At 33.3% G+C, this 13,069-nt stretch overlaps 1 protein-coding gene across 4 annotated transcripts; it reads right to left on the bottom strand.

Annotated features, from left to right (window-relative positions):
- Positions 1 to 320: 320 nt before the first annotated feature.
- LOC102586623 (pentatricopeptide repeat-containing protein At1g28690, mitochondrial) lies at positions 321 to 7,633 on the bottom strand. Of its 4 annotated transcripts, XR_001474128.1 has the most exons (5): positions 5,883 to 7,633; positions 5,396 to 5,786; positions 3,960 to 4,188; positions 3,783 to 3,841; positions 321 to 1,019 (listed from the first exon to the last, which is right to left on the bottom strand). XR_001474128.1 is itself a non-coding variant. In XM_006353139.2 (2 exons), exon 1 carries the CDS (start codon positions 7,470 to 7,472, stop codon positions 5,889 to 5,891), a length of 1,584 nt encoding a protein of 527 aa, XP_006353201.1. In that variant the 5' UTR covers positions 7,473 to 7,633; the 3' UTR covers positions 4,197 to 5,786; positions 5,883 to 5,888. The 4 variants fall into 4 exon arrangements, 1 of the variants encoding a protein (XP_006353201.1); XR_001474129.1 differs by having other exon boundaries at positions 321 to 1,010; positions 3,783 to 4,188; XR_001474127.1 differs by having other exon boundaries at positions 3,783 to 4,188.
- Between the last annotated feature and the right edge of the window lie 5,436 nt (positions 7,634 to 13,069).

Below are 13,069 nucleotides of genomic sequence, written 5' to 3' on the forward strand. Positions count from 1 at the left end.
TTTTATGGATTTTCATGAACATCAAGGGACTTGATGCAACATAGTAAAACATTAGGTTGTTGATGCAAGTATATTCAAGTATAGAAGACTTTACCAAAAGACATCAGTCTTTGTTATAATTTGGCTAAAAGTTGACAAAACAAAAACAAACAATTAATGTGTCAACTTTCATGGACCCAACTAGTTTTAATAAAACTTACTCTAAAGGGACTACAAAAGACTTTGCTCATTCTTTCTCCAGACACAAGGTATCTGTAAAAGAACTCACTCATGACCGTTAGATCAGATCGATGTAGACTTGATGTCTATACACGAAAAATAAAAATGAAGAGCCAATTCCTGTATATTCAATTCAATGACAACTTGCAGCATATTGATTAACCCTCTCTCCCTCTCTCCTAGGCTGGGCATAAATATAATGGTCCTACTCCTATCAACAATGAATAGGGATTTTAAAAGGTACTTTACATATACCGGGTAGTTGAGGGTCTATCGGAAACAGCCTCTCTACTTCACCTCTGAGGTAGAGGTAAAGTTTGCATACACTGTATCCACCCCAGACCCCACTCTGTGGGAATACACTGGGTATGTCGTTGTTGTTTACATATACCGGTTGTTTTCCGGGGTTGGATATAATAGTCCTTATTATAGACTATGACAAAGAAAAAAGGGACCAGCACATATTCATATTATCTAAAGCTAAGGTTAAGGCTAACATCATAGGTGTGGGGATGGTTACCTGCTCCTTGAGGCTAATGAGAAGTTTTTTTCCATAAAACAGATGGCACTGTGACTTGTCAATTGGGATTGAAGACGAAAGCTCCATTGCTAGAGACCTGATATGCGAGACCTGGTGATCGGTGGGGCAGCAGAACAGGGATTGATGCATTTTCTTGATAGGACTTCCCAGCTACCTCATTTATGACAATGTTTCATGTGTATAAGATCTTGTGAAGAGGATTAATCCATGCAAGATACTTGTAGCTCAGACGTTAAGTGACACTGACTATCTGCATCAACTTCTCGGAAAAATTAAAATCAGACTTCTAACTACCAAAAACACGAGTGTAAAATGAAAAGAAAAATCTCAGTCACCACGTAACTGCCACATGCATGTACTTTGTTAGATTTGCAGCTGAAAATGGTGTTAGGACATGCATTCAACACCCTTTTTTTATTTTTCGATCAAAATTTCTCAGTTTCTCTCAACAATATTAACTACAATTAGTCTTTTACCCAATTCTTCGATAACAATTTCCCACGGTAAAGTCTTGGATTTGAACTTGGAACCTCAAGGTGAATTTTGAACTCTTAAACCACTAAGCCAACCACTAATCTTGTGTTCATGGGATACAAAAATCTGAATATATACACTAAAAGTAAAAAAAAATTAAAAAAATTGTATAGACAATGTAAATTTTTGCCAAGGGGGTTTGGGTGAACACCCTCGCCCCCTCCTAGATCCGCCCCTAACTGTAAACAAATTACAACTCCAATGACGAAATTAGGAGAAAGCAGAACAAATAATCAGTTTATAAGATTACCAAAGGGATTGTCTTTATCAAGGAGTGGTAATGGTGAATGCTCCCTAACCTTTTTCACCCCCAAAGGTAAAGGAAAGCAAGTTCATCATAAGCACAGAACAAACAAAAGAGAAGGGCACAGAGGACCACATAACTTTGTTCTTTTCCAAAGAAAGCACACTGATCCTCTTGAGTAACTTTTTTTATTTTTTCTTTTCGGTTACGTGCAAGATTGCTTTTTTGTCTGTGTCCCACCATTCCTCAAGATGGCTATAGGAGATGACTATATTCAACTGGTGAACCGCTCCTAGTATAACATTCAGACACAAAACAATAACGGGACCAATATCAACTTAATCAAACAGTTCATGCTTAAATGCAACTCTAAAAGCTTCATCCACACAATAGCCTTAAACTTTGATGTAGATTGATGCATGAGCACCTCCAATCTCTCATCATTTCTATCTATAAAGAAGAAATTTGAGATTCAGACACTTGACACTTAGCACCTTCATACTCTTATTAATCATGATTGTTATTTTCCTGATATTTGGTCAAATATATATTCTGCAAATAAAGCCAAACACACATTTTAAACTGTTAGTCCAACCTTTGCATCAGTGCTTCCCATTACTGAGAATTCTAGTGAACAACAGCTTCAGGTACAATGTTCACCCTAAAATCACACTGGACTACATATCAATTTAATCAAACAATTTCAGTAGAAAAATGTAATTGCACAGACATAATAGAAATGGAATTCGATATTCTTAGATGTGTTAACGACTGACATATATACTTGTGTATAAAGCAGAACTTGAGAATACACCTTCACCACCTAACACCTTTATACCACACTAACATCGATTGATATGTAATAGTATTTCTTGTTTTAATCGAAAGTAAAATGCTCTTGAAGTCGGAGCCATTTTTAACAACGATCAAGCTGAATCTCTTGAAAAAGCTCAAAGAATGAATTCACCAACTATTAGCCAAGGAAAAATGCTGAAATTTTCTTTTGAAAAATCACAACTTTAGTGTCACCATTACTAATTCCCATCTTTCAACAACCACTTAGGATAAATTTGTAATATAAAATGTACTAAGAGAAAGAAAAAGTATTTTTTAACTCATGGAAGTGTAAGGCTAAGAAAGTCTTTAATATGATGGCCCAAATTATAACCAGAAAACAAGCTTGAATAACCACTTAATGAGTTAATGTGCCAATGTTCCTCACATCACAATCATCCCATGGACCTCCTCACATCTTTACCCCAACAGACCAAGAAGGAGCCAAAGGATAATGAAAAAGTTATCTAGAACACAAACAAAATTAGCACCCACCTTGCAGCCCCTCCCTGAGGACTACATTACTAAGTGCAATTAAAAAGAGCAAATAACTAGAAAATTCAAAAAAGAATTGCATGACCCTCTAGCATTCAATCATGGGACTACATGAAAGTCCAACAAGTTATACATTTCAGTAGCAGGAAGCTGTAGGATAGGATTACAGACTACCTTTTTTCTGACGTATACCGGCTACCTAAACGCCACCTTTATCGACTTGTAAATGCTACCTATATTGACTTTTAAAGGGTTAAGACAGAATGATTGGTACCAAAAGCTAATTTGAAAACAAGAATAGACTCTTTCTAAGTCAATTGTACATGCTCAATCAGCTTAAGCTACTTTAACCAAAGATGCAGCATACCCAAAATATCCACAATGAAGCTTAAAAACAGGAGTTGGGATGGAAGGAGTCATTGATCAAAGAATCAGGAATAAATCTCTTAAACTGGTGTAATCTTTTTAAGCCCTAAAACAAGCTTTGGCGTTTCATTGATCACTACGGAAAAGGCAAAAAAGAGTTACATGCCAGAGACTCAATTTCAATAAAATGAACTTAGTGCAATCAACAAGTTTTTCTCATTATTTATTGACTCTTTACTTTTGGCTTTCCTTTTTCAAGAAAATCATGGAATTTGCCAGTATTTCTAAAGATCATTTTTTCTTCTATATTCAGAAAGCTAATTAAAACCTGTGTCTCCATTTTAAATCTACACCATAGTTTCGTCCAGCACTTTTAGTGTATAGCCTTGAGGCTTGTCACTATTGACTCCAGCTTCTTCAATGAACAAGTAAGATGAACTATCTTCAAATACTTCTTCTATTAAGGTATAAGAACAGGAGAAGCAATAAACTGCAGAAAAAACTACTAGCACAACATTTTGTACGAAGTTCACAAGTGGAAATAAATACCTTTAAGGCCATACACCAGTATTTTAATGACAGCATCATCGGACTACCCTCTATGAATCCTATTCATGCATAAGAACAATGGTTAGTCAACAACATGCAGTTAAAACTAGAACTTGTTACTAGCTCAAGATAAATATCATATGCGGGAAGAAATGTAGACTGTTTATTTTATCCTACAACATGTGGGAAGAACTTCTGATGGCCCCAATATTCATGAACCAAGAGACCTTAAGCGTGTAACTTCCAACTTCATAATCATGAGACAGCAATTTCACAATATGCACTGATAAGTTTCATCCTCTTGACAATTTCACAATCATGAAACAGCAAATTCCAACATCCAAGCATAGAACATTTAGTTCCACAAATCCTTAACAGAAGCATCACATTATGTCCTTGTCAATGCCTGGACCAGATTAAAGAATTCTTTTAAGAACCAGACCACATATAGGGATGATAAACTTCCATAACCGACGGAAGGCATATGCAAAACCAAATTTAACATGCCTAATAGCCAAACAATGCATAAATATTACAAGACCTACTTTTCACCAGATTATCCAAAAAAAAAAGAAAGTATAATGGTAAAGATTATCCAAGAAGTCAACTTCCCCGGAAAAGATTGTTATCACATCAATTGATAGATAGACTTAAGCATTCGCTTGATGCTGTGTAGACGGGCCGAGGAAAACACATTTAATCTCCTTTTTGTTCTAGGCTATGCTTAAGACTGATGGTAAAACTTGCAATTCCCAAGAAATCAAGTCACTTTTAAAAGCTTCACTTTGGAAATCAATAGATAGAGTGTCTGCTTGTTAGGCCTTAGTCAATAATGAATTAGGCGGTCTATGGAGACGGACTTGAGCTCCATGCAATGCGAAGAACTACATGCTTGGAATGTTATAGAGCCACAAGGTCAGCTTTGTTGCATACACTGTACAGAAATGTCAACCTGCTAATGATTGTAAAGCTCAAGAGAATGGAAAAAACTTAGACAAATAAAAACACATTTGACTTGGTCAGGCACTCCAACAGTTGAGTGTCTGCCTTTGTTTTGGTATAACTGACTGATTGAGTTTCCAGTAGTCTCACTATTGCCCAGTTTCATCTAACAATCACTTCTCGCACATGGCAATACTGATTGTCCAACCTGTACCAAATAGTATCTCAAATACAACTTTATTTTCAATAAGGTAAACAAATTTATTAATGTGTGAGGAGAAACCCCGTATAGAAGTTGTATAGTAAAATGTAGAGAACCTACACAAAAATATGATTCTCTACAAAGGATATCAATCATCTATACACACAGGGGACGTTGTGGCTGCACCAAAAGAAAACTAGAAACAGATATCTATTTCAACCCCCTTTAAATGCTCTCGTATTATTCTCCCTCCATGTTACCCACAATAAAGCTAGCAGATCAACATCCATGCCCTATTTCTTCTCTTCCTCATTCTGAAGGACTAGTAATGCAGCACTTCTTCCATTGTGCACAGCATTACACATTGTACACCCAAACAAAATCAGGAACATCCACAACAAACATGCTGCATTAGCTCATCCATTGTCAATATCTCGTCCCTAGCTGCCAACCATGCAAAGAAACATACCTTCTTGGTGCCTTGAGGATCCTGATCGATAAATGCGTGAAAGTGGAATCCTCTCTCACTGGCAGACTCTGCTAGTATGATTTGACTATGAATAAATTATTTCTCTTCACCCCTGACACGAGTGTGGATAGTGGGAGAGTTGAATTTGAAAGATAGGAACAATAAAAGGATTGAATCCTTGAAGGAGATAGAAACAAACTCAAGTATATGAACTTGAATCCTTGTACAAGGGTGAAGAAAGCCAAACCATGCAGCTGAGGAGGTATATATTCCATTTGTGTAACTTCAACTAGTCACGTGTCAATTTTCTATCTTCCTGTTCAGGCATGGTTAAGTCACTTCAGATTGGCAACAATGCCTTTCTTTACTACCAGGCTCTGGAGATCTTAAACTGTATATTAAAAAAAAAAAGTTATCAGATTAACTGAGTGAAAACTCTTTCTCGTAAAAAAAATTTAAAAAAAGAGTGAAAACTTGCTACTATTACCTTTAGTTATGTCTGTTGTCCAGCCAAAAAAGCTTTCAAACTACCATCACTGCCAACCCAACTGAAGCCTGTGCCCTTTGATATTCCTCTAATCTTCATAATCTCCCTAAGTTCACTCACACCATCCCATCTACCAGCATCTGCAAGAGCATTAGATAGTGCAACATATGCCCCTGGACGACTACCACTACTTAGCTTGAAAAGCTCATTGGCAGCTAAATTAGCCAATTCCACATCTCCATGCACTCTACAAGAACTGAGTAAAGCTGCCCAAACATCAGAATCTGGACTTTCAGTCATATTAATTACAAACTCTAATGCCTGATTTAAGCTCCCTGAGCGTCCAAAGAGATCAACCATGCAAGCATAATGCTCCATCCTTGGCTTCATATAGTAATCTCTCTCCATACTTTCAAAAATCTCTCTTCCTTTAACAACTAGTCCAGAATGCGCACAAGCTGAGAGAGCACTTAGAAATGTAACATAATTTGGAACAATGTGATGATCTTCTTGCATTATACTAAATAGTTCAAGTGCCTCATCGGGATACCCGTTTTTCCCGTATCCATCAATCATGGAAGTCCAAGAGAAGACATTCTTCTCATGCATGTGGTCAAAGACTCTTCTTGCATCCTCAACCAATCCACACTTAGAATACATGTCAATTAAAGCACTTGCAATTTTAACGTGCTCAATTAACTCAGTCTTCATCAGCTGTCCTTGAACCTGTTGACCAATTTCAGATGCTGCTAGAGCAGAACAAGCCCCAATAATACTTGCAAAAGTAGAAATATTAGGCCTAAAACCGAAACGTTGCATGTCAATATAAACCTCAATCGCCTTCTTAGCATTTTCAATCTGTTTACTATAACCTTCAATCATCGCATTGAACGCCACAACATCTTTCTCCATTGTTTTACTAAACACATCTTCAGCATCCTCAATATAACCCTGATTCATATACCCTGTTATCAACGACGTCGAGCAAACAACACTCCTTTCCAACATCAAATCAAACACTCTCCTCGCATAATCCACCCTCCCACTCTTCACATACGAATCAACCAACCCAGTATAAAGCACATCATCACCCTCAACATCACATTTAATCACCTGGGCATGAACCTGCTTTCCAATACCCAGAGAATACGACTCTACATAGCTAATAGTAGACCCCTTCAAAATCATTGATAGTGTAAACTTATCTGGAGTTTCACCACAAAGACACAACTTTCTAACCATATTAAAACATTCTAAAACAAACCCATGTTTCACATACCCAGAAATCATGTAATTATAAGCAGAGAGAGTCGGTTGACGCATTTCATCAAACAGTTGGCGGGCATAAAAAAGACAAGAACTTTTCAAGTAAAGTATTAACAATTTGATACTTATATTGGTATTGGGTTGATACCCAGTTTTGAAAATGTATGAATGAATCTTTTGTCCAAAAATAGGAGTGTCTGAATTGATATATTGTTGTAAAGATGATGACAGTGAAGAAAATTTTGGCGGCCATAAAAGGGAATTTGCTTCTGTTTCTTTTAACGAGATCAATGATTTGAATTTGGGTATTTGGGCATTCTTCATTTTTCGATTTTGGCTTGAAAGCTTAAAACTCTGTGTTGCTACATGGACATGGCAGCTTGGGTTTGAAGGCAACGGATGAAGGAGAAAGAGGCGCTAAACTTTTGTATTTGTTTTGTAACCAACTTTGAGTATGTACACGTAAACATATTAACTTGTTATTATTTAAATATTGTTTTTTTTTCGTTTTTTCACTCGGTGTTTGGAGCTCATATTGAAGCTCCAACTAAATTCAGATCGCGCACTGTAGGGCCCATTCGGGGGTGGCACTTTCAACATGATTTTCTCCATACCCAGGGCTCTAACCTAAGACATCTGGTTAAGGGTGAAACACTTCTATCAGTGCACCACAACTCATGTTGGTATTTAAACATCGTTATAATTGGGTGTCCACAAGATATAGAGAGGACGGATCACGGGTTGGACTATTTAATTGTTAGGTGAAACTGAATTGAGGCGTCTGAACGTGTATTCTCAAAGTTAAAATATTTATTTACCAGTTGAGATCAAATTTGAATGTTTGTTTACGTGTTATGCATTTATATTTCTATGAAGTGGCCTATCATCGGTCGGCCATTGGTATACTAGGAAATTACACGTGATGTTTTTGAAAAATGAATGATTTTGAATTTTTGATATCGATTATCCAATGAGCAAACGTTCAAAACTATAAGTTAGAATATTGCGCGTAAAATAAAACTTGTTAAATTTGAAATTTTGCGGAAAAGCCATCTATTATGTCATTTGTAGTTTAAGTTGGAACCGAAATGGCAATTGGACTGCTTTGCAAAATTGGACCATAGGCTATCCAACTTGGACAAAATTAATAATAAGCCCACAAACTATATACTTATATTTGGCCCATGTATATTCATCATATGATTTTTGGTTAAAACACATATAATCTTTAAAAAAAAATTGTATATCGTCTAGATAAATATTATGGTAGGTGGAGGTGTGGACGGTGGGGTGGTTGGGATAGAGGTGAAGATGAGGTCTGTTTGGGGTGGGGTAGGAGGACACAATCAACGTGAAATATCACTCATGTAACACTTATATGAGATAATATCTTTGCCATTTAGAAATTAAATAGAAGAAAATGGTATTTTTGTTTTTAGATCTACATATTATATGTAAAAATAAAATCTCTTAAAATATCCATTAATAAACAACAAAATCAATTTTTCCGAATATATTTTTCAAAAAAAATTGACAAACCAAATATAAAAATATTTTCTTCCTACCACACCGTTTATTTGAAAGCATAAAAAAAGACACTTTCTTTTGAGTGTGTAGAGAGATTAATTTAATTTTACCATCGCAATATTATCCTATTTTTTCCTTTTCTTTTTAAGATCTCTATTTTATGAACGTAAAATTAGTTATTTGCTTATTAAATTATTATAATATATCCAACACAAAAGCTGCATATATTGGGGCAAAACTCAAGTTATAATTTTTGATAAAGACAAAATTTATATTGGTATCATTTAAATTATACAATAAGAAATGTTATCCACAATATATATACGTATATTTTCTAAGATATGATACATAGAATCACAACAAATTAATTTCTTCATATTTCCTTGTTATATTCAACGCATGAGACATGTTCCCCTCAATTACAATTAGTTATTAGAACATGCCTTCAACAATACATTTGACTATTTAAGAAGATTTAATCTAGTGTCGTGGTCATGTTATATACTTTACGTCAAAATTTTATTTTTGTCACTTTTCATCAATAACAAGTATCAGGTAACTTTATATTAAGACTAAGATCGAATTTTGTGCACTTTAATTAATTCCTCGAGATTGTTCTATAACAATATTTCATTATAAAAACGATGGAAACTTTCTTTAAATTTAAGTTATACTATTAACTTTTTTTAAACTTTCTTTATATATATAACTTACAAGTATACTTAACATTTTTTTATTTTTCCAGTTACTTACATGCACATATTTTTGCAAAAGTCATTTATGTAAATGGAATAAAACTTCCATAATGAACACGTGTTATCTTTTTTTTTTAAAATGGTCCTCTAATTAAACCATTTAATCAAGATTATTCCATTTTCGCCGTTGATGGTGGAAAATTGTTATATATATACTTACTATAAAATATCAATATTCTCCACTCACATATCATCATATATAGATAATTATTTTTATTTGAGATGAAAGTCTATCGAAACAATATTTTTATTTGATTAAGATAAACATAAAATATGCGTACACGTTATCTTTTTCGGATTCACTCGTAAAATTATATTGATTATACTATTAATTATTATTATTGTTATTGTATTTAAGGAATTAAAGGGTATATGCATCGTATTATTGTGAACCTAATTAGTAATTAATTTAATAATTGATGGATCTAATCAATTAATATTACATGCATGAATGTACAATAAAATACAACACATTCATGCATTTTGTAATTACACCATGTTCTCCTTTGACCATAATAAATATTTGATACATTTATAGAAAAATATAAACAAAAAAAAGAAAGAAGACATACCTAAAATTACGTAAGAATAAGAGTGATAAATTCATTTCTAGAAATGATACTAATTTCTTTTTTAGTTCTTGGGAAGTATGTGGTCTATATATTGTCTACCACACAAGAAACAAAGAAAGAGCAAATGCGCATGGGAACTATATATTAATATTTCCTTAAACAAAATGCTAATCGAAATATAATTAAGATCAAGCACGTCGTGTCAAAAGTTATGATTGGTAATATTAGTGTAATATATAAAATGCTAATAGAAATATAATTAAGATAAAGCACATCGTGACAAAAGTTATAACTGATAATATCAATGTAATTTTATTTCTTAAATAACAAATCTATCAAAAGACGTTATATTCAATCATGACTCGAATACAAAGCCAGTAGCACGATAGGACAACTTCTCAGTCCATTCCATCCTTTCGATCAAGCCAGACGCGAATGAAATAGCTACTCCCATTCCGACAAGATCAGGAATTCTTTTATCTAGCCAAGTCATTCCCAACTCATCACTTGTGCCTTGATATAGATAGAATCTTGGTGTTGCCCAATAATCCCCTTCCCGCATGACACCTGTCACATGAATTTTGATAATCAATTTTATGATCGATCTTAGCTTTATATACCATTTATTATGGTCAAACGCTTATCCTCGGCATAACAAGGGTCAAAAGTTTATTTTTTAATCAAATTATGTCGAGCAAATACTATATTCAATCATGACTCGAATACAAAGCCAGTAGCACGATAGGACAACTTCTCAGTCCATTCCATCCTTTCGATCAAGCCAGACGCGAATGAAATAGCTACTCCCATTCCGACAAGATCAGGAATTCTTTTATCTAGCCAAGTCATTCCCAACTCATCACTTGTGCCTTGATATAGATAGAATCTTGGTGTTGCCCAATAATCCCCTTCCCGCATGACACCTGTCACATGAATTTTGATAATCAATTTTATGATCGATCTTAGCTTTATATACCATTTATTATGGTCAAACGCTTATCCTCGGCATAACAAGGGTCAAAAGTTTATTTTTTAATCAAATTATGTCGAGCAAATACTATATTCAATCATGACTACGACTTGAGCTAGAGGCGAATTCAAAATTTTAAATATGAATTCCTATCATAATTAATCGTACTATCGTAGTACTTGTTCATCCTATTAAGAAAAAAATAATAATTTAAAAAATAAAACAGATACAAATTACAGTATATTAATTGTATCGAAAGCTTATAATTACAATATTTTTATATAAACTCATAACATAGCAAAGGAATCATTTGAGATTTTATAAATCTTTGGTCGTTTGTTCATCAGACAATTTCACGTGCATCATTATATTATAAAGAATATAGAAAAAAGAAAAATTATAAGTAAACTATGTAATGAGTAGGATGTCTCGTACTCAATTGACAACATGCAACAGCCTCCACGTAAGGCTATTTTTCAATCGCTCCGATCAGTGACGGAATCAGAAATTTTATAATGTAAAGTGTTATAATATATATAAAAAAGTAGACGTTATAAAAAAAAAAAAGATAATTTTTCGATAAAAGGATGTCATTTGGCACCTCTTGACATAAGGCTCCGACACTATTGGTTGAGTCTATGTTGTCTCAATGTGTATATTTTCCCACTACAAAAAAAGAGTTATGAAATTTATCGATAGTACGTAACTAATATATGATTTTAAAAGAGTTTATTGTTAATTTATCGTTAAATAGGTTTATAAATTAAAGGTGAATTCCTGTACACAATGCAAATTGAACAAGCTAAGTCATTAAGAACGTTAATTTGATTATAAATTTATTTAATTTTAATTGAATTACTCTTTATTTATTTACTCAAACTATTTTCTCTCTCTTTTAATTTTTTTTAAAATCATTTATTGGAGAATAAGTAGAGTTGAAAAAAGAATAAGCAGTAACAACATACTTAGTAAAATCTCATAACTGGAATCTAATTAAGGTTAGTGGTGTGTACAAAGTTTCATACACTTAGATATAGATGTTGTCTCCAATAGACCCTCGGCTCAAGTAAAATATTATTTTCATAACGTAACAGGTATCAAGAGAGAATATAGTATATTCAGTAAAATTCCACAAGTGGAATCTAGAAAGGAGGGTGTATACACAATCTTACCTATCTTACGAAGGTAATTAAAGACATTGTTCTCGATCAACCATGCTCAAGTAAATATATATACCAAATGTATGAAAAGGAAATATAATAGAATTAAGAATAATATAGAAAAGAACAGTAACAATAATAAATAATATGATAATCGAAGAAAATGAAAAAATTAATAAATAGTGTCTTTAATTTTCTAAAATTTCCTAAGCAACACTTTTTATGGATATTCAACAAATTAATTTGACTAAAATGACGTTTATATTGAATCGGAAGAATTGACTAATTATTTGTAAAAGTTTCATTACAGCAATGAACTTGTCTTCTTATTATATCATCAATAACAATAATTTTTATTATGAAAAAGGGTTATAATCCCCTTGATTATATATCGAAAATAAATTATATTTATCTTTCGTTATACCTTTTAAACAAATATACCTCTACAATCATATTTTAGACTTGTATTTGTCCATCATCCACTAAAACTAACTGTATTTATCCCTCCCCGATTAAAACTAGTTTATTTCACCTACCCCTCGTTAAAACTTTAATTTCAGCTTTAAAATGTCACGTTTCATGTTTTCATCGAACGAAAAAAACCATTCCCATTTTTACTGAAATTTTAACAACTTTATAAGATTTCAAATCACATAATTCTAAGAAAAAATAAAATATTTATGAAATAATTTAAAAAATTATTTATATTGACGATATATAAAGTCGAGCCGAACCCCTCGTGTGCATGCGACATCAGGATTGATATTTTCTTAACGTGAAATTTTTGACTTAATAATCTGTGCCGCAAAAGTAACGTTAAAGACTATACTTTGACCAAATATTAAAAAAAATGGCCTACTTAATTAATTACATGTAACCCTCTTTTATTTTTCAACTTTTAATTATTATTATTTTCCGTGTGTATTACATCACACGC

The sequence above is a fragment of the Solanum tuberosum genome, unplaced genomic scaffold, assembly GCF_000226075.1.
Source record: "Solanum tuberosum cultivar DM 1-3 516 R44 unplaced genomic scaffold, SolTub_3.0 scf00152, whole genome shotgun sequence".
Taxonomy (NCBI): domain Eukaryota; kingdom Viridiplantae; phylum Streptophyta; class Magnoliopsida; order Solanales; family Solanaceae; genus Solanum; species Solanum tuberosum.